The sequence below is a fragment of the Anticarsia gemmatalis genome, chromosome 20, assembly GCF_050436995.1.
Source record: "Anticarsia gemmatalis isolate Benzon Research Colony breed Stoneville strain chromosome 20, ilAntGemm2 primary, whole genome shotgun sequence".
NCBI classification, from domain to species: Eukaryota; Metazoa; Arthropoda; class Insecta; order Lepidoptera; family Erebidae; genus Anticarsia; species Anticarsia gemmatalis.
The window spans coordinates 6,227,439-6,253,259 of record NC_134764.1 but is presented as its reverse complement, the minus strand read 5'-3'; the positions used below and the strand labels follow the sequence as shown (position 1 = coordinate 6,253,259).

Below are 25,821 nucleotides of genomic sequence, written 5' to 3'. Positions count from 1 at the left end.
TCCGTTTGACGGAATACTTGCAGAAAGGACTCTCTACTAAGTTATTGGACTATATGATAACATTAAATAGTATTTATTGGTCAAACAATGAATGTTCTAAGAGTCTAGGTCGAACTTATTTGTCTGATCCGATCAGTATAATTTCTCTACACTTTTCTATAAAGTTTAAACAAGTAAGGTAAGGTGTGTTTATTTTCCGTAAACACTGTATAAATAAGTATTGAAGTTAAAATCATAATGGGCAGTAAAATTATCATCTGCCATTATCTGCATAACCGTTACGATATTATAATGACTGAATCAATTAATTATGTATAAGGTAATAAGACGCGGTGACATTTGAGGCATGCTATTTATTTTACATAAATATTTTAATTAATTATTTTAAATAGTATTAATAAAAAAACTGTCTTGGTACTGAGATGAATGGAGACTATCGATGAGTCTTGCATGAGAAGACAGATAAGAAGTGTAAATTGCTGCAGAGAAATAACTTGATAGTATCGAAACCCGATGTTGGAAAGATTGCAGTCGGTCTAAAATTCTGGATTGAAAATGGGTCTCTTGAGTAGTCACGACTCTTGATACTGAATTCGTTTTCTTTAATTTCATTTCTTTTTTATGTTATTTATTTTCTTGAAATCCTTGACCTTTATTTTCCAAATCCCTAGACTCATGTGTGACGAATATGACGATATCTATAATCTAATGGCTTTCAAGAATTAAACTTGATCGTACTGTTCCTCTACTTGCTACAGAGATTCTTATTAATTGTATAAATTGAATGCATCCAAATAACGAAGCTATGTACGGAATTCTGAAATCTGATATTCTATCCGTGAAAATTATAGTAATTCTCCGAGCAGGAGCCGTTCCGAGGACATGGAGTAACTTATTTATCTTATTTTTTTGCAAACAAAGTATTTCTTAACGTCTAGTCTAGATAGTGTAAACACGCGGTCGTTCCCCTCCGTGACGGCATGTGGGTCGCGTGCTGTCACATACCGCCATATTGGATTCTCATAAAAAAATACAAGTACCTACATCAATTTCACAACTACACTATGCGGCTAATTTCTGTGTTCTGAAACTATGCCAGATCCTAATTGGTTAGTATAATTTTATTCTAAATATGTATCGTATATAAACTAGAAATTAGATTTGTCTGGTAGTGAAATTACATTTAATTGTTTCGGCTTGTTGCTCCGTGTTATTTAAATATTTAGTCTCTTGTACTCTATTAGGATTAAAATGAAGGACGAAATTAAAATAAGCGTCGAGACGAAAAGTAAACAAAAATACTCGTTATGTGTTAGCACTAGCTCCCCAGTGGCAAAGTTTGGTCTAAACTCGCTGAATTTAGCCAACTGTTCAATGTTTTACCGAAATGAGAACCGTTCAGCAACGGTCCGGCGTTACCGACCAATCACCGATGAATTATTAATTGCCATTCATTTTGTACATTTCACGCAGAATTCGGACAGCTCGATCACTCCTCGTTAGATCGACATTTGATTTTAGCATCGAGCGATATTCTATACTAGCTGACCCGCGCAACTTCGCTTGCGTCACCTAAGAGAATGGGTCAAAATTTTCCCCGTTTTTGTAACATTTTCCGCTCCTAATGACCGAAGCGTGATGTTATATAGCCTATAGCCTTCCTCGATAAATGGGCTATCTAACACTGAAAGAATTTTTCAAATCGGACCAGAAGTTCTTGAGATTAGCGCGTTCAAACAAACAAACAAACAAACTCTTCAGCTTTATTATATTAGTATAGATACGACACGCGTATCGTTTTTGCAATGATACACGAATATTAAAAAATCTGTAAACACTAACTTGAGAAATCGTTGTCATCTCACTCGTGAGATTACTTAAGATTATGAAAGTATAATCATACATCATACAAGACTCGCTTAGAAAACTAAATCAGAGCATCGATTGATACTAAAATGTAACAGTATATCAAGGCAAATTGTCTATACAGATAATGGTTTTATCAATTTGGAAGATAAACTTGCATTTCTATGTAAACTGTTTACTCAAACACGCAGCTGCATCATCTGAATAATCAGCGCTTATCTATGTATATCACAGATATCGATTGAATCACGGTAGTCAAAGTAACAAACAGGGCATCCATTGATAGTGAGCATATAACTACCCCAATGTACAGTACAGTAGCGGGTGTAAGTTCACCCTTAAAACCGACAAGTGCGCGCGGCGTGGCGGGGCGGGACGCGCGTCGCGCCCGGCAGTAGGCAGCGCCCGCCGCCCGGGACACGACGTGCTTGTCGGGACGGCACGACAACAGAAACACCCCTACACCTACTTATATACCACCCAACATGGCGATGGACGTCGAGCGACTTATACAATGCGTCAAGAGCCACGCGTACTTATACGATTTGGGGCACAAGGACTATAAGAACACATCGCGTAAGGCCGCCGTTTGGGAAGAGATTGCAGACGAGTTGAACGAGAATAGTGAGTATGATTACGTTACATACCTACGTACACTTTTATACACATATGCTGTTTGGTAGCATGCGTGTTTGCTACTTTATAGCATACTCTTTTGTAGCATGCTATTAATTTCTAAGTTGGAATTAGAACATAGTTAATTGAAGTTCAGTTGAGGTCGATCAATACATTTATTGAATCGATGAGAGAGTTCGTATCGGCGCTGTCAATAAACCTACGTTATCAGTGACGTTCTCTTGATATGAGCATCCTGAGCAAAACATCCTGGTACACGGTTGATTATACAACTTGTCGTTATTCACCGTTACTGCGGGATACACCGCTGAAGGGCCGCATATTAATAACAATTTTAATAATATATCAATGAACCGTCTTCCCGACAACCGACTCGTGTCGGCTTTATGGCATGATAATGAACACGTTGCCGTCACTCACTGTCAGCATCAACATAGTAATAATCTTTCTCTGCCCATTACATTAATGCTAAATGCTATCCATTATATTATCAGGAATTACCCTTACTCGTTTATTTCCAGGTGAAACAGTAAAACTTAAATGGAAAACGGTCAGAGATGGCTATATTAAGTTTAAGAAGCAACAGAAAGAAGGCACTAGTAAGAAAGCCGTTAGTAATTATATTTGGAGTGCGCAGTTAAAGTTCTTAGACAATCACCAAGTTTCACGGAAAAGTAAAACGCCGAACGCTATCGCACTAGCATTAGACGGTGTTGCAGATAACGGTGCAGTAGATAACGCGATTGTCGATAATAGTGTGATAGATAATACAGTTGTAGCACTGCAGCTGTCCGGAGATGAATCTACGCCCTCGCAGTCGTACTCACCTACATCGATACTTATACCTTCTCCGTCTGATTCGGGCCCTTTCCGGAATGAACACCCGCCTCGGCGCAAAAGAAGAATCGTAAAAGATGATTCGGACAAAACTTTGAGCTACCTTAAAAATAAAAAGGCGAAGAGCTACGACGCTACGGATCATTTATTCCTCAGTTACTCGGAAACATTCAAGACGTTTTCGCTTAGACAGCAAGCTTTATTAAAAGTGGAACTCGCGAAATTATTCTCGAACGCCGAGTTGAACGCGTTGCAGAATGCTGAGAATTTACAAGAGTCGTTAGTAGCTGGATCATCGCCGGGGTACGCGATGGGTAAAGCTGAGTGTGAGGACGGTTCTGTGCTGACTGGCGCTGACATACATACTGTGGAGGACGATGATTCTGACGACGATGACGTTGAATTTGTGACCCCGGCGCACACGAGGCGCAGGAGACGCAAACGTAACGGCAGTGATTAAAGCTCAAAGCTGCGTGCCAAAATATAGAATTATATTCCATTTTTCGTGTCACTTATATTTAGCTAAAATAAAACTGCACCAATCAGTCATGTTGAATCGTAATGTGTGTGCAGTGTACGTACTTACTCTGCGTGTAGATGTCCATAATAAATAATAATAATAGCGAAAAATAGCATACAGAACTAGGAATTCCTGTAATATTCTTTATAAATACGTATTTAGAACGATGTTCACACTTAGACGAATTGGTCTGTCTGTGGCCTGTTGACACGATCGGGTGCGGATTCAAAATGTTGTGTAGACGTGTTCCCGTTATACGCGGCGCGTGGCCGTCGTCGCGACAAGCCAGAGCCAAGCCCCATGTCGGCCGCAAAATGTCAACGTGTTATACTTTAGCGTTGTAAACCGACTTGAAACCAGCTCACTTATGATTTAAACGTAATCTACTTAATATTATAGACTTTAAATAGTTAACTATAACGTATAAATATAACAAGTACTTAAAGGATTTGTTGTTTTATTGTCCTCACCGAAAGAATTGGCATGCAAGACGTAAAGATCATTAATTCATCTCACTGACATTTTATTAGGTCATATGACAATCAGCTTCCACCAAATACAACGTTCATTTCTTTCAACTCACTAAAGCTACCAAACCAAACCAAGAGGAAATTTTGAGTAAGTAACTAATCTCCGTAATATACTGTGAAATAGTTCGGATTTCATTCTCAAAATTGTCTATCGGCAAGCTCCAACAGGTATAGCTATAGTATCTACCTATTACAACGTAGAGTCCTAGCCTGAGTGCCTGAGTGTTGCGTGCCTGAGACTCGCCCGCCCACAAAACGTTTGAGCTCATAAATAACTTGGACGTTTGACTTATGCTAACCTTAGCGTTGACGTGGCCTGGTGGCCCCAACCGGATTAATCCTGATATCGAATAAATACCTTTTGTTCAACTTCTGTTCACTAAAGTTTTTCGTTTACATGTCTACTATAGATTAATCAATATTTTGTAGCACGAATGCATCGGTTTATTCGAAATAACCAGTTGCGAATGAAAATAACAAAAAACGTCACGAAATGTAACGTAACTCAAATGCCTTGACATCGTTAAGGTTGCCGTAGCAACGTGCCTCCGGTATTCTGCACTCGGAAATGCCGCGAGTTGCAAGAGAAAAGGCAAGTTTCCACGAAGCGAGCGGGATTCGTACGATCTAAAAATAATTTATAATGTAAATGCGTCTAAAATGTAGTCTAGACTGCTGTAGACTAATTTATATTTTTCCGTCGAAATAATACTTGAATGTTTATCAGTTATACAACGATTTGTATTGAGCAGCGGTTGACCATGACACCGCGTCTGTCAAGGTCCTCGTTGAAACTTTTGTTAACATTCAAGTTTATATTACACGTGTTTTGTTTAAACCGCTTTCTACTTTTCCAAGTAAATCGCCATTTGATGACGTTCAATCTTGTTAATCGCTTCTGTATCCAAACTTCTAATGACTGACTTAAACAGGCTTTTATATTGTGAATAAAAATCCATAAATTATGCCGATTTTGTAATTTTATTTTAGTTTACGTAATGTTGCCTTAAAGCATATGCGTCTTTGACCTACGCCTCAATTTATAGACAAGTTTGTTAAATTCTTTTGTATAAACAGGGCACAAATACTTAACTAACTAAATTAATTCATGTTAATTATTCAAACATCACACATATTGGCCAACCACAAAACATATCATCCGAACTTACATAATAAACCATTAATATGACGATGTTTATGAACAAACCTAATTAAATTAAATCACATTAATATAATATTCTATTCAAATGCCATAAAAAGTATAAGGAGCTTAAAATGTACTATATTTATAACTTCTGCGTATGATATTTTCTATTTTCGTTTGATCCCTCATGTGTGTGTTGTGTCTATTGTATCGTACCTCGTGTGCGTCTTATCAATGACAATGTCCCTTTGAAATTCACTATCTTTGATGTGTGTACTTAGACTTATTCAGTAAATATAGCAGTGCGCAGTTGTACCAAGATAGCATTTATGTTTTAATATAACCTCTATTATATTATTATTTGGAGATAGGTAAGTATCTAAAGGGTATACAAATAACAAATTAAACCAATCGTCTGGTCTGCTCAGAAGCGATTTTAATAACAAAAATACTTAGAAACTGCTTTTTCTTTGCACAAAAGTTGTTATTTGCTATTTTCAATTCCTTGCGTAAAATGTACAAGTATTACAATCTCACTTAGAAACACTACACTCGTTACGAACAATAAAATTCTTTTTACTGCTCATTCTTAAAGCTTGCCGTACCCAAATATATTAATTGTAACCTCGTAATAGCTGCAAATTAGATCTAGACTTAAAAGATCAAAGTCCGTACATAAATTTAGCAGAATTAGCATTACTAATAGGCACATAGTATTTATTACTGTAATAAACTAGCCTTAGGCAATTAAGTCTAATGCCCGATCTGTTTGCCGACTGTGGTTTAAGACATTGGTTTTTTGCCATTTGTTTGCCGTCGACGTGGCATGACGGCATGACGCCTGGCCACGGTGCCAACAAGAACGCCGGGCGCTTACTAACGTATAATACAACTACAGAATATACTACAAAGTCATTTCAGTAGGATTTGAAAGACAGTTTCTGATTTACAAGATTATTTTGCTTGATGTCTTTGAAGATTTTTGACAGACATGCTCTTGATAGGAGTTTGCAATAGATCATACAACTTTCTGTGTGTAGCTAAAAATACATGTTTAATTATATCCGGTGATCTTACGATAGTTTGGTGGCTAATTTTGTTGCAGGTTGATGTCTTTTTCCGCCTGAAACATGTTTATCAACTTTTTGCGTGCGCCATTTTTTTAAGTTGGCAGACAAAATTTATGTCTGAACTTTTACGACTGCATAATATCTACAATTACTGTAGCTCAAGGAAAAAGTTGCTCCGATTATATCCAGACTATCAGATACGTCTGATTTGATTCTGAGAATTTTTATATTGGAATTCGAATCCGACGTGACAGTCATCGGAAGGCAAGGTGATGACGTCACGCGGAATTGACACGATACCACGTACTGTAAGTTCATAGACATTCGATAATAATTTATCGATATGATAAATACAGTTCATAGGAATTATTCTTATAGGTAAGTGTAAAAGTAAAGTTAGGTAAGTTCTTCGAAAAAACTTAGTTTAAATAAATCCCAATAAATGTTTTACATCGCGTGTCGTATTTTAACTGGACTAATAAATTCATCGCATTCAGTCAACCACAGGCTAAATATGAGTATTTCCTAGAAATACAGAAAACAGTGTTTATGTATCGTGACGACGTTAATACCTAGAGAGAAATATTTAATGAAACGGAAACGGGGTCGGTATAAAGCTGGAAATACATAGGTCGCGTCGATTAAGCACTTTGTCTGAGTACCACTGTGGCAGTCTGTTGACCTGGCCTTATTTCTATTTAAGTTGTCTGTGCCATTCGCCGGACATTCTGTGTTAGACTAAATGTTGAAACTTATACGAATCGTTACTTTATTCGGGATAGAAATACAAGTGTTGATGTGAACAAATCTTGAGTTATCCTACGCATCTTTACTATTGGAATTTATTAATAAGTATGTCGGTACCACATTGTCGTCTAACTATATGAAGGTGCTGTGAAGTCTGCCGAGTCTGTTTATATGAGCTACCCCACAATTTCTGCCTGAATAAACTAGTGTAAGGTAACATTTTCAAGCCATGTAACGTGTAACTGCATTAACCCCTAGTATTATAAATAAATCTGTCTAGAGCAGCCAGGTCGGCAGTATTTGTGGATTACTCTCTACAGCGTGAATAGTTATCGATTTTAAATTAAAATAAGCCGGAGAACTCGGCCGGGCTTAAAACAGCCCGCAGAGCGTTCGCTCGTAAAATGGAACGCTCCGACCGGCGTAAACCCACCCTTTGGAAATAGGGGCTTTGCTAAGATAAAAACTTTTGTGCCAGTATTAAATGCGATATTTTTAGATTTGCTTCTATAGATTACAGTTTCTGCAAGATCTAAACCTTTGCAAGGCCACTGGTCAGGTGAAATAATAGCCGAAATATCGAAACTAGATGAAACCATCATTCGAAAATCTTAATTATAAAACACTATTAAAAATAAAGGAGGCTTTTGGTAAAAATAATCTATATAGTAGTTTCATACTGCAAAGTAAATCTGAATGTAAAATTGCTTATATGTAACATATTACTATTATCTAAGGGCCTTATCATACTAGCGGTTTGGAAGCGGCTGCGGGGCGGAGCGGACGCGCAGCGAATGCGTCGCGAACACGCCGCGGCTGCGCAGCGAGGACGTCGCGGACGCGTGGCAAATACGTTACGTTTTCGTCGCGCGTTTGTAGCAAATTATCGCCGTACAATACACTCAGTTACAAAATGGATTCCGACGAGGAAACACTGCTGTTGATTTTATTACTTCGAAGACGCCGGAGACGAAAACGAAAGCATCGACGAATTTGGGAAGATCCATTATCAGTTAATCGAATGGAGGAGAGCGACTACTTTGTGTTGTTTTGCAAACGAATAAAAAATAATCCAAAACAATTTCGTTCCTACCTGCGAATGTCAAGACCTACATTTTATGAGTTGTTGCATCTGATACAAACTGACATAAGACATAAAGACACACATTTGAGATTATCAGTGTCACCTGAAGAAAGGCTCGTAATTACAATAAGGTATGTTTTTAACATAAAATAAGTACACAGGAGAATGAATTATACTTCTTTAATATTATTAATCGGTTAATCATTATTTACTTATAAATAATCAACATAACGGTGGTTTTACAATAGCTATTAAATTATTTCACAACAAAAATAGGTACCTAACCAGAATTTAGAAAATTATTACTCTTCTGAAAATAAATCACTATAAATTGTATCTTCAACATTACTGTTCTCGTCATAAACACTTGGTGAAGAATTAATTGGTTGTAATGAATTATTTCGCGATGGCTCTGAACTTGTAAAATATCCAGGGTAGTTTGGAGGATAGCTGTTAGACATATGCTTGTATTTTTTCAAAACTCCCATAATCTCCATTTTGGCATCCATTTTATAGTCTGGATGAATTGATTTTAAATCTTCAACCAGAGACAACGCAAAGTTGTATTCGGGTTCACTTTCACCACTTTTTTTATCTTTATTCATCCTCTCGTCCATCCTTAGCATTAACTTGGTAATCATTTTATCCTCAGCATCATCAGATTTTTTCTTTTTTTTTGTAACATTGGTTGTAAAATCATCGCTTATGTTTATTGTATTCTCATCATCTGAAATTGCTGGCGGCGGTGTTTTCGAAGGACGAGTCCGTGTAGTAGTATTCAAAAATGATAGCAAAGGTGAATACAGGTATTCTTTAGATGTAGATGCACTGGAGCCACTCCTGATTTTTTTATTTCTATCTTTGACGTAGGCGTCGCGGATTCCTTTCCATCTTTTTTGTAGTTTAACAACTGTAACAATAAATACATATTTCAGGTATTTGGCAACTGGGTGCTCTTTAATGGACCTGCATTTTTCATTTAGAAGAGGATTTTCAACAATACAAAAAATAGTTCGGGAGACATGTCAAGCTATTATTAAAAACTTATTTCATATTTGTATGCCACCCAAGCAAACAGAAGACTGGGAAAACATAAGTAAAGGCTTTCTAGAAAATGCTAATTTTCCTCACTGCATAGGTGCAGTGGATGGCAAACATATTAGGATGATAAAGCCGAGTCATAGCGGCTCACTATATTTTAACTACAAAAAGTATTTCTCGATGAATTTACTAGCCGTCTGTGACTCCAACTACAAGTATATATTTGTTGATGTCGGTTCCTATGGAAAAAGTTCTGATTCAACTATATTTGACAGAAGCCAATTAAGAAGAGACATAGAAGAAAATCGTTTAAATATTCCAAAACCAAAACAAATAACAAACAATGAAATACCGTTGCCTTTTACTTTTATTGGCGACGAAGCATTTCCATTGTCAAAATACATGCAACGCCCGTATGCGGGCAACTATTTAACTCCTACAAAAAGAATATATAATTATAGATTAAGCCGAGCACGAAGATATATAGAGTGCACTTTTGGAATCATGACTAATAAATGGCGGATTTTTCATCGACCATTAAATGTTGGAATAGACTTTGGCGAAGAAATAGTCAAAACTTGTTGTATATTGCATAATTTTGTACGATCTAAAGTTAAGGTAATAAGACATCGTAAGAAAGTACCACAAATATTTGGACTGTATGACAACCCACACGTAAATGGAAATGTTTGTAGACTTTCAGGTAATGCGATAAGAGATACATTTGCTGACTATTTTGTTTCAAATGAAGGAGCGTTACCATGGCAGCATAAGTACATTTAAATAGTATTGTGTTTCTCTTACCTGCTTCATTTTTCTCCTTGACTGTTTTTTCCGTAAAGCCTTGAATAAATAAATTACAAATCTCTTCCCATGCTTTTTTTTTTAAATTACGATCACTAAATTCCCTGCTTTTTTGATCCCATATTACGTAACGACTTTGAATTTCACTAATAAATAACTCTGTATCGATATCGGAATCTCCCAATGATGCCATGCTGATACATATACGTCCTGTCACATTCGTGTTTCGTTACGGTCTGATGTGAGGTGGGGCGGACGGACTGACGTTTGTACGAGACAGTACAAAATGGCGTCCACTTTGCTGTGCGCGGCGATCCCGTTGCGCGTCCGCAACGAATTCGCTGCGCATGCGCGACGTGTTCGTTGTGTGTCGGTAACGAATTCGTTGCGCGCCCGCTTCGCTTTAAAGACGTTCGCAATCCGCTAGTATGATAACGCCCTTATGGTAGCCACCAGCCACGTGGTTTTAATTAGAACATTCGTAAGCCATACATGGTTCAATATTATTACACACTTGATTACTACTGCGTGTATTTAAGTGTTTATAGGTAAAGACCACCAGCACATAGTTATTACGTGTTGCTTAATTTGTAATGCTTTCTGAATAAAATATAAGAAATACAGCACAGTGTCTTCTTAACTAAAGCAATACAGATATTTCTTAGATTAAGATGCTAACTTTTTGAAACGTTAGTCATACTTATGTAGATATTTTTAGTACATTTATTGTATTGTTATCCAATTTAACTGCCAACCGAACCTTGTACGAGGATATGTCCGCGGACTTGTCGTGAGCAACAAAATCGTAAAATTGGCGCGCATGTGTATAATGAATGAATGGAAATCACTAGTGCAGTGACAGCGGCGAACCGCGTCGCACGCTCCGGCCGGATTCTGTTCGTAGCGTCAGTACGCCGCCGCGAGCGGTCGTGTCGACATGGCCGACACAGAAGAAGGCGTCCCTAGATTAGTCACAGAGAAACAAATATTATGTAAAATATTAAAACTATATAAAGATAACACCTTGCTATGGGATTGTTCGAATAAATTATTTTTCAATAGACAAGCAAAACATGACTGCTACGAAAGCATGTTGACACTATGGAGGCAATTGGATCCGGGAGGCACAGTTTATTCTTTGAAAAAGAAACTAGAGCACATGCGTGCGTCTTATAGAAGAGAGAGGAAAAAAGTAAGTTCTATAACCTATTTGATACTTCCTTCGGTTATAAATACGAGATAGCGTAGGTAAATGACAATCTGAAAATACAGTTTAACGCTCGAAAGAATCTATGTGTAAATCTATGTGCAAATGTAAATAAAAATATACTTCGAAAATATGGAGCCCACAAAAAACGTGTGTTTTAATAATATAAGTACCGTATTATAATTAGTGTAACGTTTTAGGTGGAATATTATTCGGAGATCGAGACTGTATATGTACCGAATTTGTGGTATTATCCGTATCTGACGTTCCTCAGCGGAGACAAGGATGAACCTACAGATGAAAAAAAAGGCACAGAATCCAATGATGAAATTGAAGATACAGTAAGTTATAAATTTAGTTGTTGACTAAGGGTACATACATTTATTGGAGGGCATGCAAAGTCCCCAACCCGCACTTGGCCAGCATGGTGGACTCAAGGCCTAAACCCTCCCTCATTACGGGAGGCGACCCTTGACCAGCAGTGGGAAAGTAATGGATTAAATTTATTTATTTATGAGGGTACCTTATAAATACCTATTTATCTGGTTCTATTTCGATATGAATAGTTTTAAGAAAGAGTTATAAGAAAGGTCTGAACTTACCAGTCTGCAGATGTGGGCGAGACTATCTCTCGAGTAAACATTGAATAGAAAAGGATCCTTTTTGTATAAAATAAATAATTACGTATACCTACGTATTTTGGCAATTGGAGATTATAATTGTAGCCATATTAAAAAGATATGATGGTTTCAGAACGACGAACCTCCGGAAAAGAAGCCAAAGGCCTCTCCCGAAGAAGTATTGATAGAAACGACTGAAACCGAAGAAGAAAGTTGTAGTGATAAATACGAAGAGAAATGGGACGACCCGGGTTACGTGTCCTTGTATGCGGAGACCATAGCCAGGCAGATGAAAGAACTTGACAAACAAGATAGATATAATGTGGAAAGAATTATATCTGATGTTATTTACCGAGCGCGCATGGGCCTTCTACCTCAATACAGTCCTCAGGTCGTGGACTCCATTGTGATACCTGATACAGGGCCCTCTTGGTATGAGATTGATGCACAGAACTCTGAGAGGCCGCTTCAAGCCGCATGTGTGAAGATAGAGAATGAAGGCCAGGCTTTTAATACGGAATATGAAGATCAGACAGTCAAATCTGAATACAACTCCGACGAAGAGCCCTAATGTGATTTTATCTTTGTTACTAGATTAAATATACGTACATTATCTATGGTCGAGTGGAAGAGAGAAAAAAACAATTTTAACGATTTCATTATATTCAATAATAATGCTGTAGTTTTTATTTCGTATACCGATATTTCTAGCTAAACTCCTACACAATTCGCTATTAAGGCTTTTAGAAACGAAAACATTAATCGCCCTCCAGCGTAAGTACCCCGGGCAAAACTCTACAAAACACGATCCAGTTGTGACGCACACTACGATACCCCGTACACATACAACAGTGGGTAAACACGCTCACAGACGCCAAGTACAGCTGATCTCGCCCGATCACTTTGAGACGGGTAGCGAAATGGAGTTGCGACGTTGCCACATCGCTCCCTCCACGTTGCCCGAGTGTTGCCGCTCCGAGCGCCACACAAGTAAATATTCGAAATTCGAACTTGGATGGCATTGCGAATTGGATAACGTGTAAACGGGTGTAGGTATAGGTATGTACGGCATAAGTAGGTATTCAATAACGGTTCCCGCCAATTATATGGGTCGAAACTGGTTTTAATTTCGGGCGTTTGTTAATTGGACGGTAAAGAGAAAAACATCGGACGTGAATGCGTTTTAATGAGATTTTTTATACAATTTTGCAGTATCTCTTGTAAGTTTGGTAAAAGTTTCGGTGCAGGGCATAAAACGGGTAGATCATTAAGTTGAAATAAAATCGTTTATGGCTGCGGAGACCACATTCACTGAGATCTCGTTCTTTTCACCAGTTAAATTTATGGTCTCATCAGGCTCTGATGAAAAAATGCAAGTAAACTGTACGCAATAATAGTACTCATAGCCCTTAGGCCAATTTGTTATTAGCCATCTCAAACACAGTAATATAGACATAAAATAACCCGTCTGAAATTAGAATATTAGACCCACGTACCCTTCAAAAGGGGTTTTACTAGTCGCAAGTGAATACATTAGCATATTTTGTTAAGAACTTAAAATAAAGGACCTCTATACGTCCTCACTGATACAAGTCCAAGTTTAGAAAGTGCGCACAATGTAAATCAAGGTTAGTCATTTTATATTATTTGTCGAGGAGCAATTATCGGCAGCTGCCCTTAGATGTGTTTAGCGATACTAAAGCAATTAGTTTGGAAATTGCTTATTTTACTGCCGCAAAAGGAAATTTATGGTTAATTACAACTTTTAAACTCTTCGAATGTAATACTCAGGTAATTTTTTACATTTACGGTCCCAATATTGAGAAAAAGTCTCCTTAACTCGCATCAGTTTGTATTTTCGGTTTTTCTACCTATCACTCAGATAAACCTAAGTCATCGCCTCAACCTTATCTTGACCTACCTATATGTGTATGTTTATAGTTCCAGTCGTACATGGTCGTGGTAACTCATATTGAATCTGGTCACAGCAACCGACGATTACCCTCTCACCTCCTAAGTAAAAAAAAAACTCAATTATTCCCATTAATGTCCCACTGCTGGGCAAGGGTCTCCTCCCGTAATGAGTTAGGTCTTGAGTCCTAAGTCCTACCTGATATAAATTTTGCACTTTTATACTAAGGGTGAATGGATCTAATATTATAGAGTGTATTTCCTAGAAAATAGTGCTATTTTAGCTATCTACTACAAGGCAATGATAGACTGTATTGTATTATTACGTGTGCCTGCATAGCATAGAGCATAGAGTGGTGACAGTAGTTTGTCACATGTTATAATTTTACCACAGATAATAATATTTCCTCATTGTTAAACCTTTTTCGGCAAATTTAATATAATATTTTATGAACGTACCTACCTAGTTTCTTATTTGGTTTGATATTCGTAAGTTCTAATTTTACCGAGAAATACAAATATCATTGTATAAATCATATCTATGTTTGAACATACATCTGTGTGTTCAAATACAAAACAATCTAAATCTATTTTCGTCCTTAGTGCGAAGATATTTGCCTAAATACCTCCCTACCTATATCTTGAGCATACTCGTAGAAGTGTTACAACGAAGTCTATACGAACGGTTACCTCCATGTAATCAACTTTTTTGTGTTTTTATGTGCTAGTCGTTGGACCTGAATTGTTGATTTCATGCACAAAAACTAACTCCTATCTCCTCTTCCTATTCCTGACAACTACAGCGCTACTACAACTAAAACATTGTGTTGAATGTGACACGAATCTGCAAGTTGTGTCTGTCCCACAAACTTTAGCAAGCGCGATGTTAGCCGGCTCGACTCAACAAAGTTCAGAAACAACCGATAAACGTGGCGCGGCATCGATCGTGCGACGTTGCCAGCCCGCAGCGGCGCGCGTTGCCGTTCCGCGCGCCTATTATTATTTATTATGTTACGCGGCGGGCGCTGCACGGCTTGCGTCACTCGTGCAATGCCCGACACTTGAGTTTATGCCTATACGATCGTCTTGGGGATGATTGGGGCAATTATATGCATAGGAAAGTGTGCAGAAACTAGCTATCAATTAACTGATATTCTAGCGAGTCTGTAATTGGCAAACAGCTTAGTTTGCCGCAATAAAAGTGTTAGAGGAGAGGTTGTTATATTTTTTAGCGAGCACCTGGACTTCGCACAGAATGCTCAGGTCGTAATATTCACTACCTGTAGTCGTTTAAAATGGAATTAAAAGAAAACCTAAGTGGCTGAAGGATATGTTAGGCAATAAAACAAATAAACATTATAATTTCTATCAAGCTTTAAACTCGATATTCAACTGGCACTAGATTTAATTTTACTTAGTAGAAACTTTCCGTTCAGCGATTGAATTTAGCAGGAAACCATTTCTAATGCAAACCATGATTTTAGATCGGTCATTGAACCGTAACACGAAGCCGATAACTCATGCAAAGGGGGTGGGTGGTGTAGGCGTCTAAAATTCAATAGAATCGATTGCCACGCCAATTTCATGAATTACGATTAATATAACTAATGCACAAGTCATATCGGTGATGTCTAGCAACTAAAACATTCGTTTTTAAGTTTTTGTACGCCAATAATGGCAAAATGTGATTGTACTTTAAGAAAATTAACACCTCTACCTATACCACTATATTTTTTTTTTGCGAATAAATAGGTATATTCTATATATTATTATTAAAGCTGGTAGAATATGATGCGTAATACTAGTAACCGGCGATCCTGTATGACAAGATGTATGGATGTGAATGAAAGAGTAGAAGTGTGTAGGATTCGTACCAAGTAGCGTTCTTTGGTCTCTGCTTAATTCTAAAGGAAAAAGTCGTGAAGTATGTATAATTCTAATGCAGCATACAAGATAAAATACCCGTCTACAGCGCCTTTAAAATATTGAAAGGATTTTAAAGACAAGGATGATTTTTGAGAATGCTGACTATAAAACTGTACAAAAAAGGCCATGACTCACAAATATTAGAGCTCTTTGTTTTTCAGGAGTTGACAAAATCTGTGTCCGACAAAAAACACCTAGTGTTGTCTGACCTTGCTTATTTGCGTCGCATAGTCTGCGTGCCTCCATAATAATACTCTATTCAGTTACCGAAGATTTACAATCTATATAGGTACCCTACTAATATTTTAAAGCTGAAGAATGTTTGTTTGTTTGTTTGAACGCGCTAATCTCAGGAACTACTGGTCCGATTAGAAAAATTATTTCAGTATTAGGTAGCCCATTTATCGAGGAAGGCTATTATATCACGCTACGACCAATAGGAGCAGAGTACCAGTAAAAAATGTTACAAAAACAGGGAAAAAAATCGCCCTTTCTCGAATGTGACCCAAGCGAAGCAGCGCGGGTCAGCTAGTTCTAGATATCAGGCTTATTTAGTTTCGCCATATACTTCGTATTAATCAAGAATAATGTATTTTTTGTACATAGAACATGCTAGAACGTTATTGTATTACAAATGATGTGAACGGTGATTGTTAAGTAATGAAACATCATTGCAACAAGATGGCCGCTAGTTCATCAATCAGAAACTTTGACGTGTAGAGTTATACACACACATAAATACTTATTTATTGCATGCCTACATACACAAAATAAAATCATAAAATAATATACTTAACTATTATTTTAGTATTTACTATTCAGAATGAGACAGTCTCTTTAGTCGGGATTTCTTAGATATGCGTAGTTGTTTCATAGTTGGTTCTGAATTCCTAACTTGACCAGTATGTGCGAAGTCCTAAGCTGTATACAAAACCACAAGAAGAGAAAACCGCAGCTTTAGGTTTTCAAGGAAAATTTTATAAACTAACACCTTAAAGTTTGTTAGACATTATTGCGAGTGTAGAACATTCCCCTTTCGAAATTAAACATAATATGTCCTGATTAGTTAATATTTTATATGCTAAACATGGCCACTTTACCTACTATAGATATTCCGACGAAAGCAACAAATATGTAGCTTATAGGTACAGCAATTACATACTCATGTTGCCTTTACGTATACATCTTTTTAGATCAATTCATAATCCTATTAATTATTTACTGTAATTAATACAATTACAGAATTCGTTACAAACAAAAAACGTCTTACTAAAAGTTTTTAGGGGTGCGACTTATTCTCTCTTTTTTATCACCTCATTCTGAAAGAAATGATTACTTCCTAAAAAAATAAGATTCAATGTTAAACTCGATACATTTCTTATGTTATATCCAGCTATAGTGTTAAACAAAACCTTTACAACTAACTACATAGCTCTTTGTAGTTCTCGTTTTTATTCGTCCTTTTGTTCAAGAATAAAAGCACAGCCTCGCGGCACCTGCTCCTGGCATTGATCAATAATCTCTATACTATATGCTAGCTATGGACCGATAACCCATACAGCGTTCATACCTTTCATATCACGAGAAAGTTTGTTATCTATACTATCTATAGATACTAATATTATAAAGATGAAGGTTTTGTTTGTTTAAACGCGCTAATCTCAGGAACTACTGGTGCGAATTGAAAAATTGTTTTACTATTGGATAGCCAGTAGCCTATTTAATGAGGTCATAGGCTATATAACATCACGCTTAATCTAACAGGAGCAGAGTACCAGTATAAAATGTTACAAAAACGGGAAAAATATGACCTGTTCTCTCTTATATGATGCAAGCGAAGTTGCGCGGGTCAGCTAGTTTGTTATAACAAATAAGTATAGGTATTTTGAGTTCCTATGATGATTCTCAATAGTAGTCCTGACTTTGGTAACGTGGTCGGTATAGCGTCGTAAAATAATGGTATTAAAAGGTTTTTAAACTTCTTCGTGTAAAATTTAATCGAACAGCTGATACGAATTTGCTCTATCCCCGACGATACAGCAAAAAACTCGCCCACTATTACATGGGTCTAACATTGCTAATGGCGAATAAGGGGTGTATTTCATACACCTCTTCCCACAACTTCGGGAATAACAAGCGTTATGTATGTATTGTAATATTTCTCGTGCATAACAAATGCGGCGTAGTTTCAATGCCAAAAATCTGATTTATAACATTGAACACTAAACACGCGTACAAAATCGTACACAAAGACGCAAAATTTCAAGAACGTAGATAAAAATAATAAATTCTTAGAACTGTTTACCATATTGGAACACTTGTACAATCTGTTAATTGTTATAAAACGCCGTTAAAGGCACATGTGGTGTAATCAGCTGTGCGGTGCAATGTTTCACTGAAAAAAGGTTTTATTAGCCGCAACCTTATTGATTGTTGGTAAACACGCAATACAGACATCAGTCGTTGTGACTCACTTGGACTACATAGGGTTCGCCGGCACTGAGGCGAGGCCGTAATGTCCCATCTACTGCTGAAATGCCATCATGTATAGATTAATGTAGTGTCTACCACGTTTTTATGATTCAAGTAGGTCGTGTGTCCGTTTTAGGACGATAAATGAGTATAAAACATCCTTTTTTATTCTATACTACACATAAGTGAGAATTTTTTACTAGTACTCTGCCCCTGTAGGTCGTAGCGTGATGTTACCTATATCGCCTATAGCCTATAGCTTTCCTCAATAAATAGGCTATCCAACTGTAAACCGCGTTCAACCAAACAAACAAACTCTACCATTTTATAATATTAGTAGATTAAAATTATATAAAACTTTGTGAATTAGGTTTTTTTATTACCCCTTCTGATAGAATCACTTAATAAAATGGACCTATCCAGTGGATTCCATTAATTCCGTTAATCCCAGGTGTGTCGTAGTGTTATCAGTTCGGTCATCAAACGAATGGCTGCCCATCTTACTGATATAACCTATTTGTTACGACACACACTGAAAGATGAAAGTGACAGCGTTTTGTTTCCCGACCGGAGTTTATTACACTTAGTTGATTTACCCCCGGTTTCTGAAGTACATTTGTCAGTAGTTTATCTATTCAATAGCATCTAAACTGGTATAAAAAATCAGTTTGAATAGATAAACTACCGCTAAGTGTGCCCCAGAATCCAGGCATTAGTAATTTTGTTGCTTTCCCAAACGAGGTTTTCTTTGTCGTCATTCTAATTGGGTATTGTTTATACTATACAGAAACTTTACTAAGACGTAGCACCTTTTAAATTCGTTCACCAAACAATTCTATTCTGTTTTATACCCTGACTGAAACAAAAAGTAAAGTTTCTCTTGCAAAACTTGAAAGAAAGAAACAAGTTAAGAAATTCGGGAATGTTCTAAATGTTGATTCGTCATTACCACGTGCCCACAGGAAATACACATTATAATAGCTTTTCTTATTTTCTGCCTCTTTTATTTCAATATTAAAAATAAAGTACAATCTCGTATCGAAATTAATTATGCATGCGAATTTGTTGTTCGGAATTCAGCTCGAAACAAGGCAACCATGACACAGCGAAAGTTAAGAAGTAAACATTCTGGTTACATTTATCTTAAAGAACTCTGTTATAAATAAGAAAGTATACCTGCTGGAAAACAGAACATAACATACAGATACACTAATGAATATGTAGTTAATTTGTCTACGTGAGTATTTAAAATGAGTAACATAGAGGCAGGTTGCATTCTGCTCTCATGATAACCCGTTCGCTGCACGTTAGATGTCAAGCAAACACGTGCATGCTCGGTACACGCCACTACACGCTGATGTACGCACATACTAACATACTATACTTGTATAATCGGAAGGGTCAGCCGTCGTCCCGCGCCTCGCTCGCTGCCTCCCCGCGCTCTATCGATCGCGCTACGTTGCCGCTTCGCTACTTTCCCCACGCGTTGCCAGCTCGCGGTTACTATTTAGACAGATTATTGTAACAAGACTGACTGGTGTATCATTACTTGTTGCCCGCTCCTCCCTGCGATAATCTCGTGGCAGAACTGGATCCACTGCGCTAGGATGTTTACCATAATAAATTAGTTATACTTTGTAGCGTTTCTCAGAACACTCGGTTTTAGCTGTACGGTCTATTTTTCTTATTTTTTGAGATGTGTCGTAAAGTGGGAGACATTTTCATCCGTGTTAGGTATTTAGCAAGCGCCATGTTTACGCCTCCGACGTGATCTGAACGTCTAACATTACTTGGTTTGTTATAAATGTTTATCGTCTGTACATCGTCTATTTATAAAATGTGGATGTTTACAAACTCTTTTCATTCAGTTACACTGCTCTTGTTTGCCTACGTCTATTTTAGTCAATCTCTGTTACTTACAATTCTTTCTGCCTCTACTTGGCTGTCAATTTCTAACTAATTAACTACCTAGGTATTTAGTTTTAGACAAACGATAAATATCTTGTCTGACATACATTATTCATTTTATATTATTTAGAAAGTTTTAATCAACCTTTTTAAAGATTATAGGCAGACCTTTAGCAACAGCTTTTCAAATTAAACTTGAGGACTAAACCTTTAGGTTGATGGTAGTCCTATTGATTTTATAAAGGCTTACTCTGGTCAAATAAATATGAAACAACACTGTCACAATCATTAATAAGTATTTATTTTAAGTAAAAAAATGGAATGATACAATTACAAAATTACTAGCTAATCAAAGTTACCTGTGACTGGGTCTAATTTAATATAATGTCTACGGGATGTTTTAGATCTAATACCTTTAATTAAACATAACACTTCAGTTCGAAACTCTAATTTTTGGTCCATATTGAATTCCCTAACTGCCGGTAAGAGAGACTCAAAGAACGATCGATCTTCGTCCTCTATAGTGGAAGTAAAACCAGCACCGGTACCATTGGGGTCAGGGAAGGGCGTATCCACATATTCTATGTCATTTTCCTGTTTTGCACATCGTTTTCTTTTCAAGTTTTCTATAGTGGATGGAGACTCGTCCGCGTCGCTTTCCCAGAAACTGGCTTCGTTCAATATATCTAATTTCCTGCTTTTAAAACCTATCGCTTTAAGTTTATTTTCATCGTCGTCGTCACTGTGTTCTTCGTTATCGTTATCACCCTCCATATCACTTCCTGACTGGCTATTTTGTTTTTCTTTATATATTATTCTTAAAAATTCCAAGTGCCTCGCGTAAATATAACCCTTTTTTCCATATTTTCGTTTCATGTGGCGTACAAAAGAGTCTCTGATATTTCGCCATTTTCCATTTAGCTTACGATCTGTAAATACGCAGGTTATCATTATTTTATTTTAAGTTATATACTGTATGACGTATGTGTTTATTATTTAATCGCCCACGTATGTACGTTGTGAAATTTAACGATACTGAGCTCTGTATTAGAATCATTGTATAATTATGTATAGCAATATTAGGACCTATTTTAAAGAACGGTTGACTTGTTTACTATGCATGATTGGAAGCCGAGATAAAAAAGAACTGTATGCGCTGACGGCTTCCGAGCATTCTACACACATGAACACGTATTGAAAATACAGTGCTACGTCGGATACTTTAGTTACTTCTAACAGCAAAACCACACCTTGAGCTTGCGGCATTTTTATAGCGATAGCAATCCTCGCGCGCGGTGAAATGGATGCAATGAAATATGTTTCGTATGTCGGTGTTGCGGAAAAACAATTGCGAGCTGAGAACGCCATTGTGTGACTGCAATCTGCAGTAAAACAAGACAAATGCACCTGAGGTTCACCTAAAATAATAGCACTTTGGGAATTGAATTTTTTAAGTACAATTCTCCCATAGTCTCAAGTTCGCAACTACTTTTTATGTGGTTTAAAACTAATTTATTTTTATGGCCACGATATAAAAACTTAGTTTTAGCTCGAGTGCATCGTAACGAGGCCCGGCCAAGTTTCTATGTAAAGTTTATCACGATTACTAAAAGTTACTGCGGTCGTGAACACGAGTTAGGCTTGTATCTCTTAAATTTAATGCTAAATCTGATATGGTATTATGCTTGCATATTCAAATACCGATCCTAAATCCTTATACTGTTGTTAGAGTTCAAAATGAAAACATACCACTTGATATAATTTAACGAGAAAGAAGATTAATAAATAATATAATTTACTCAACTCATGCATAAATCACATTTCTAACCACGGTTATCTAATCACCTATCTCCCATAGTCTTTATCAAGATAATGTTATCACCAAAAGCAGAATTCTCCAACATATTATGTGTGAAAACGCTATGTGAATATTCTATACAGTGTGTATGTCGATATTGTTCTTGTATGCAATACGAGGTATGCATAACAAGAAGTGAATGGCGGCGTTGTGAGGAGCGAAAGGTACAAGAGGAAGGATGTTGAGTCGACCGCTCGGCCGGCTGGGACGCGGCCGCAGCGTCAGCCCGTCAGCGTCGCACGCTCTCCGCAAACTCTAACTATTCATCCTATAACACTCGATCGCGACTCTCCTAGTTCCAAGGTGACCTTCATTTCGGTGATACACTTTTTATTCGGTAGCACTTTGTTTACTATCGTCCCTAGTTTTGAAAAACATGAAACGCACTGATTACCGTTTTTTTTCTTTATCGTCTAATGTTTGGATTTCCAAATACAAGTCTGTTGGCACCAAATACAATCTTCACGATTTTGTAACCTAACTAGCTAAGCCGACTTGTTCGATTTTGCAAAATGTCAGCCGAAGTGTAAAACACCATGAACCTGCCAGTGAACACGCTATCTTAACTAGATCCGAGCATACTTACAAACATCTAATTTTTCCTTTTCGGGCAGATGATCAAAATCAGTTATAAATAACTTGGCTATTTCTGCCCACGCCTGTTGCTTTTTAGATTTAAACCTGTATTCTTCACTGTTTACGTCCCATATTTCTGGGTATTTCTTCACTTCACTTATAAACATCTCGACATCGAGACAATATGATGACATGGCTGGCAGCACACTAGAAAACGTCGCGATAGTAGTGCGACAAAGAGCACGACCGCCGGTCGGTACGGACGGTCGACGCGGAGTGACGCAGCGGGGACGCAGCGACCCAGCCGCGCCGAGGCGGCGTCGATGCGTCGCGTGTGCACGGTCTGGCAACATCGCGCCGCGTCTCCGCGATCCGCCTCACTTTTTGTTTTTACGTATTGGAATTTATTTGTTTACCGTATTGTTCGGTAGTGTAGTTAACCTAAATGACGTAACTTCATTAAATGTTATTATTAGTAATACAAATTGTTACTATAAACTTTGTTTATTTTTGGCTCTGATGAATTACTTAGTTAATTACTTACATTATATAATTATAGATTTCTATGAACTGACAGCCGTATAGAAGAAGATACCTTTGTACATATCGACGGTCCCTACGTACATTCCCTCAAGTGGTACTTAGGGGATTTGTCTTTTTTGTTTCCGTGACCTTCCGGTTGTCATATACTTTCGATTGATTAAAAAAAAATTAGTAAAAATGCTTTAATTCTACCCTAAATCAACACTCGACAAACCCCAGAACTACAACACTTCCAATGTAAATTGAAACTTCAAACCGCTCTCCTGTAAAATTTGCGTTTTGCAATTAGGTTATTGTACGTAGGGACCGTCGATATAAGTACCTATCCGATAAATGATGCCTCGTTTTATAAAACCCTGATACATCAGTCACTTCTTAAAGAAATAAAAAGTAAAATAAAAATATCATGAAAGTAAACAGTGGTAGGTATTATGTATTGCGTTTAATCGCACACTTAGCGTGCAGCTGGGAAGGGCTGCACCTATTTTGTTGCATTTTTAAATATGACTGCATAACTTATATTATTATGTTAATACATTTTGTCTGCCGGCTGTAGTATGTTAATGTCTTGACTACACTTTTTTATACCGACTAGATAGTAATATTTTATGCTTAATTATAAAAAAAAATATCCAGGTTACTTGTCTGGTTCAATTATATTCAGAAATACGATGTTAAGCATGTTATTATGAAATATTTATTTATTTAGGTAGGTACTACCGCGATGATCTGGATGCCTTTGAGAAGGGCTGATTGGATCTTGCCGCCGATAGGATAGATTTGGAAGGGAAGGGGGAAAAGGTGTGCCCAGCAGTGAGACACTTACAAATATGCTAAGAAAAAAAGACAAGAAAATTTGACATATTGTCTTATACAAATAAAATAAATATACCAATATAATATAATTTATGGTATGAAAAACTGTGGTCAGTAATTTTAACAACCCAGTAACTTGCGTGCAGTTTTCATCTAGACAATCTTATCATTTTCTTGCTCAATAAGTCTACGAAGTAATGAATAATTAAATATGTACTTCCTATCTATCTATTGAATAGTTAATCAATCTGTACTGATGTCGTTGACCTCTGCCGTGCTACGTACATTTTATTATTACTTATTACGTCAATGAGATATTTTCATTGCCGTCAGAATTTCAGCAAATCCTTGGTTGTTCATATTTTACGATTTTGATTGGTAGTCTTATGACTTGGCTTGCTATGCATATTTAACAGACTGGCAGCATTTCTCAATGAGACGTTACAAAGTAAATAAAATTATACGAAAGAATCGCGAATCGAAAAGGTCGCACCACAAATTATAAACGCGATTTACTTTTAATCGCATTGCAAACGAAATACCGTGCTCATTTGAACTGCTTTTTAGGTGGTCATTATTTATATAAACACCTTAAGAGAACGCGAAAACTATTTTATTAATTAACGCTCGATATAATTTATGTTCACCTTGCTGTATTCATGTTATAATCCTTATTAATACTCTTGTTTTTTCCTTATACGAGTTTAAAGTGATTTATTCCTCTGAATTTAGCAGATTTGCGAGCAACATTACGTAACTTACATATATAAATCACTATGTGGAGCTTCCTGAACTTGGATGATTTAAAGGTCGTTGCGGAATTCTGCTATACTTTAACGGATTTCGCCTTTTAGCTACAGATAGCTGTATTATTTGCGCAAATGTTTATTTTGAACGAAATCTTAAGATGTTTTTGTATCTATTTTGTATTAATATGCAGTTTTTTTTACTAAAAACCATACCTACTGCCTGCCATAACCATACCTACTGCCTGCCATACACAAAGATTTTACGACCCCTTAAAAAAAATATTTTTCGTACAGTAAACACTGAACAAATATTTTACTGAACTTGTCACTACCTGGATGAGTGGAGAAACAAAGTCTTGTAGTCTATTGTCATCGAGGGAATGACAACAACGAATGTATAGTCATAGTTGTTTTCGGCACTACGCAGTAAATGCGTCAAACGTCAGTTAAAGCACAGATGTAGCTCGAAGGAAATGAGAACATTCCGCTAATGTAAAACCTAAAGCGTACCAAGTTTGGGGAATTATTGCGAAACTTTAGAATAATCGTGAAACTTCACAATTTAGGGCGCGAACTTCCCGCCTAACTGTTCCCACAAAGTTTTGCATTTCGTTGAAAGATATGGCGGAAGCTGGAAAAACTCCGTCGCGGTTTTTTTTTCTCGTTTGTAGTGGCACAGGCAACTTCGTATACAGCCAAGTTCCCATAATTTTATTTTGTGAAAATATTTGCGTCATATTTTTTAAATTTTAATTTGGAAATCTACGTAGTTAATTTTGGAATTTGTTAATGTAGCCAGGCAGGTGGTAAATAAACATAAGTAATTAAGTACCTACTTAAGTATCAAAAGGTGCCATATTTTATCTGGCTGGAATATTTGGACTAACAATGAAAATTTCTCTATTAGTTGAAGTACATATCCAAATCTATAAACATCTTACTTATCATTGAAACGA

The 25,821-nt window shown here is 36.9% G+C and overlaps 4 protein-coding genes across 4 annotated transcripts in view; 3 read left to right on the top strand and 1 right to left on the bottom strand.

Moving 5' to 3' along the window:
• The window catches only part of Smr (nuclear receptor corepressor smrter), a 127,542-nt gene that overhangs the window by 12,065 nt on the left and 89,656 nt on the right, over nucleotides 1–25,821 (top strand). The window lies entirely within an intron of this gene.
• Nucleotides 368–4,730, top strand: LOC142981363 (transcription factor Adf-1-like). The gene is made up of 2 exons (XM_076127229.1): nucleotides 368–2,490; nucleotides 3,024–4,730. Exons 1-2 carry the CDS (start codon nucleotides 2,352–2,354, stop codon nucleotides 3,797–3,799), a joined length of 915 nt encoding a protein of 304 aa, XP_075983344.1. The 5' UTR covers nucleotides 368–2,351; the 3' UTR covers nucleotides 3,800–4,730.
• On the top strand, nucleotides 11,138–12,734 carry LOC142981364 (uncharacterized). The gene is made up of 3 exons (XM_076127230.1): nucleotides 11,138–11,471; nucleotides 11,687–11,827; nucleotides 12,240–12,734. Exons 1-3 carry the CDS (start codon nucleotides 11,217–11,219, stop codon nucleotides 12,675–12,677), a joined length of 834 nt encoding a protein of 277 aa, XP_075983345.1. The 5' UTR covers nucleotides 11,138–11,216; the 3' UTR covers nucleotides 12,678–12,734.
• Nucleotides 20,603–23,125, bottom strand: LOC142981801 (uncharacterized). Its single transcript, XM_076127912.1, has 2 exons — nucleotides 22,768–23,125; nucleotides 20,603–21,252 (listed from the first exon to the last, which is right to left on the bottom strand). Exons 1-2 carry the CDS (start codon nucleotides 23,108–23,110, stop codon nucleotides 20,669–20,671), a joined length of 927 nt encoding a protein of 308 aa, XP_075984027.1. The 5' UTR covers nucleotides 23,111–23,125; the 3' UTR covers nucleotides 20,603–20,668.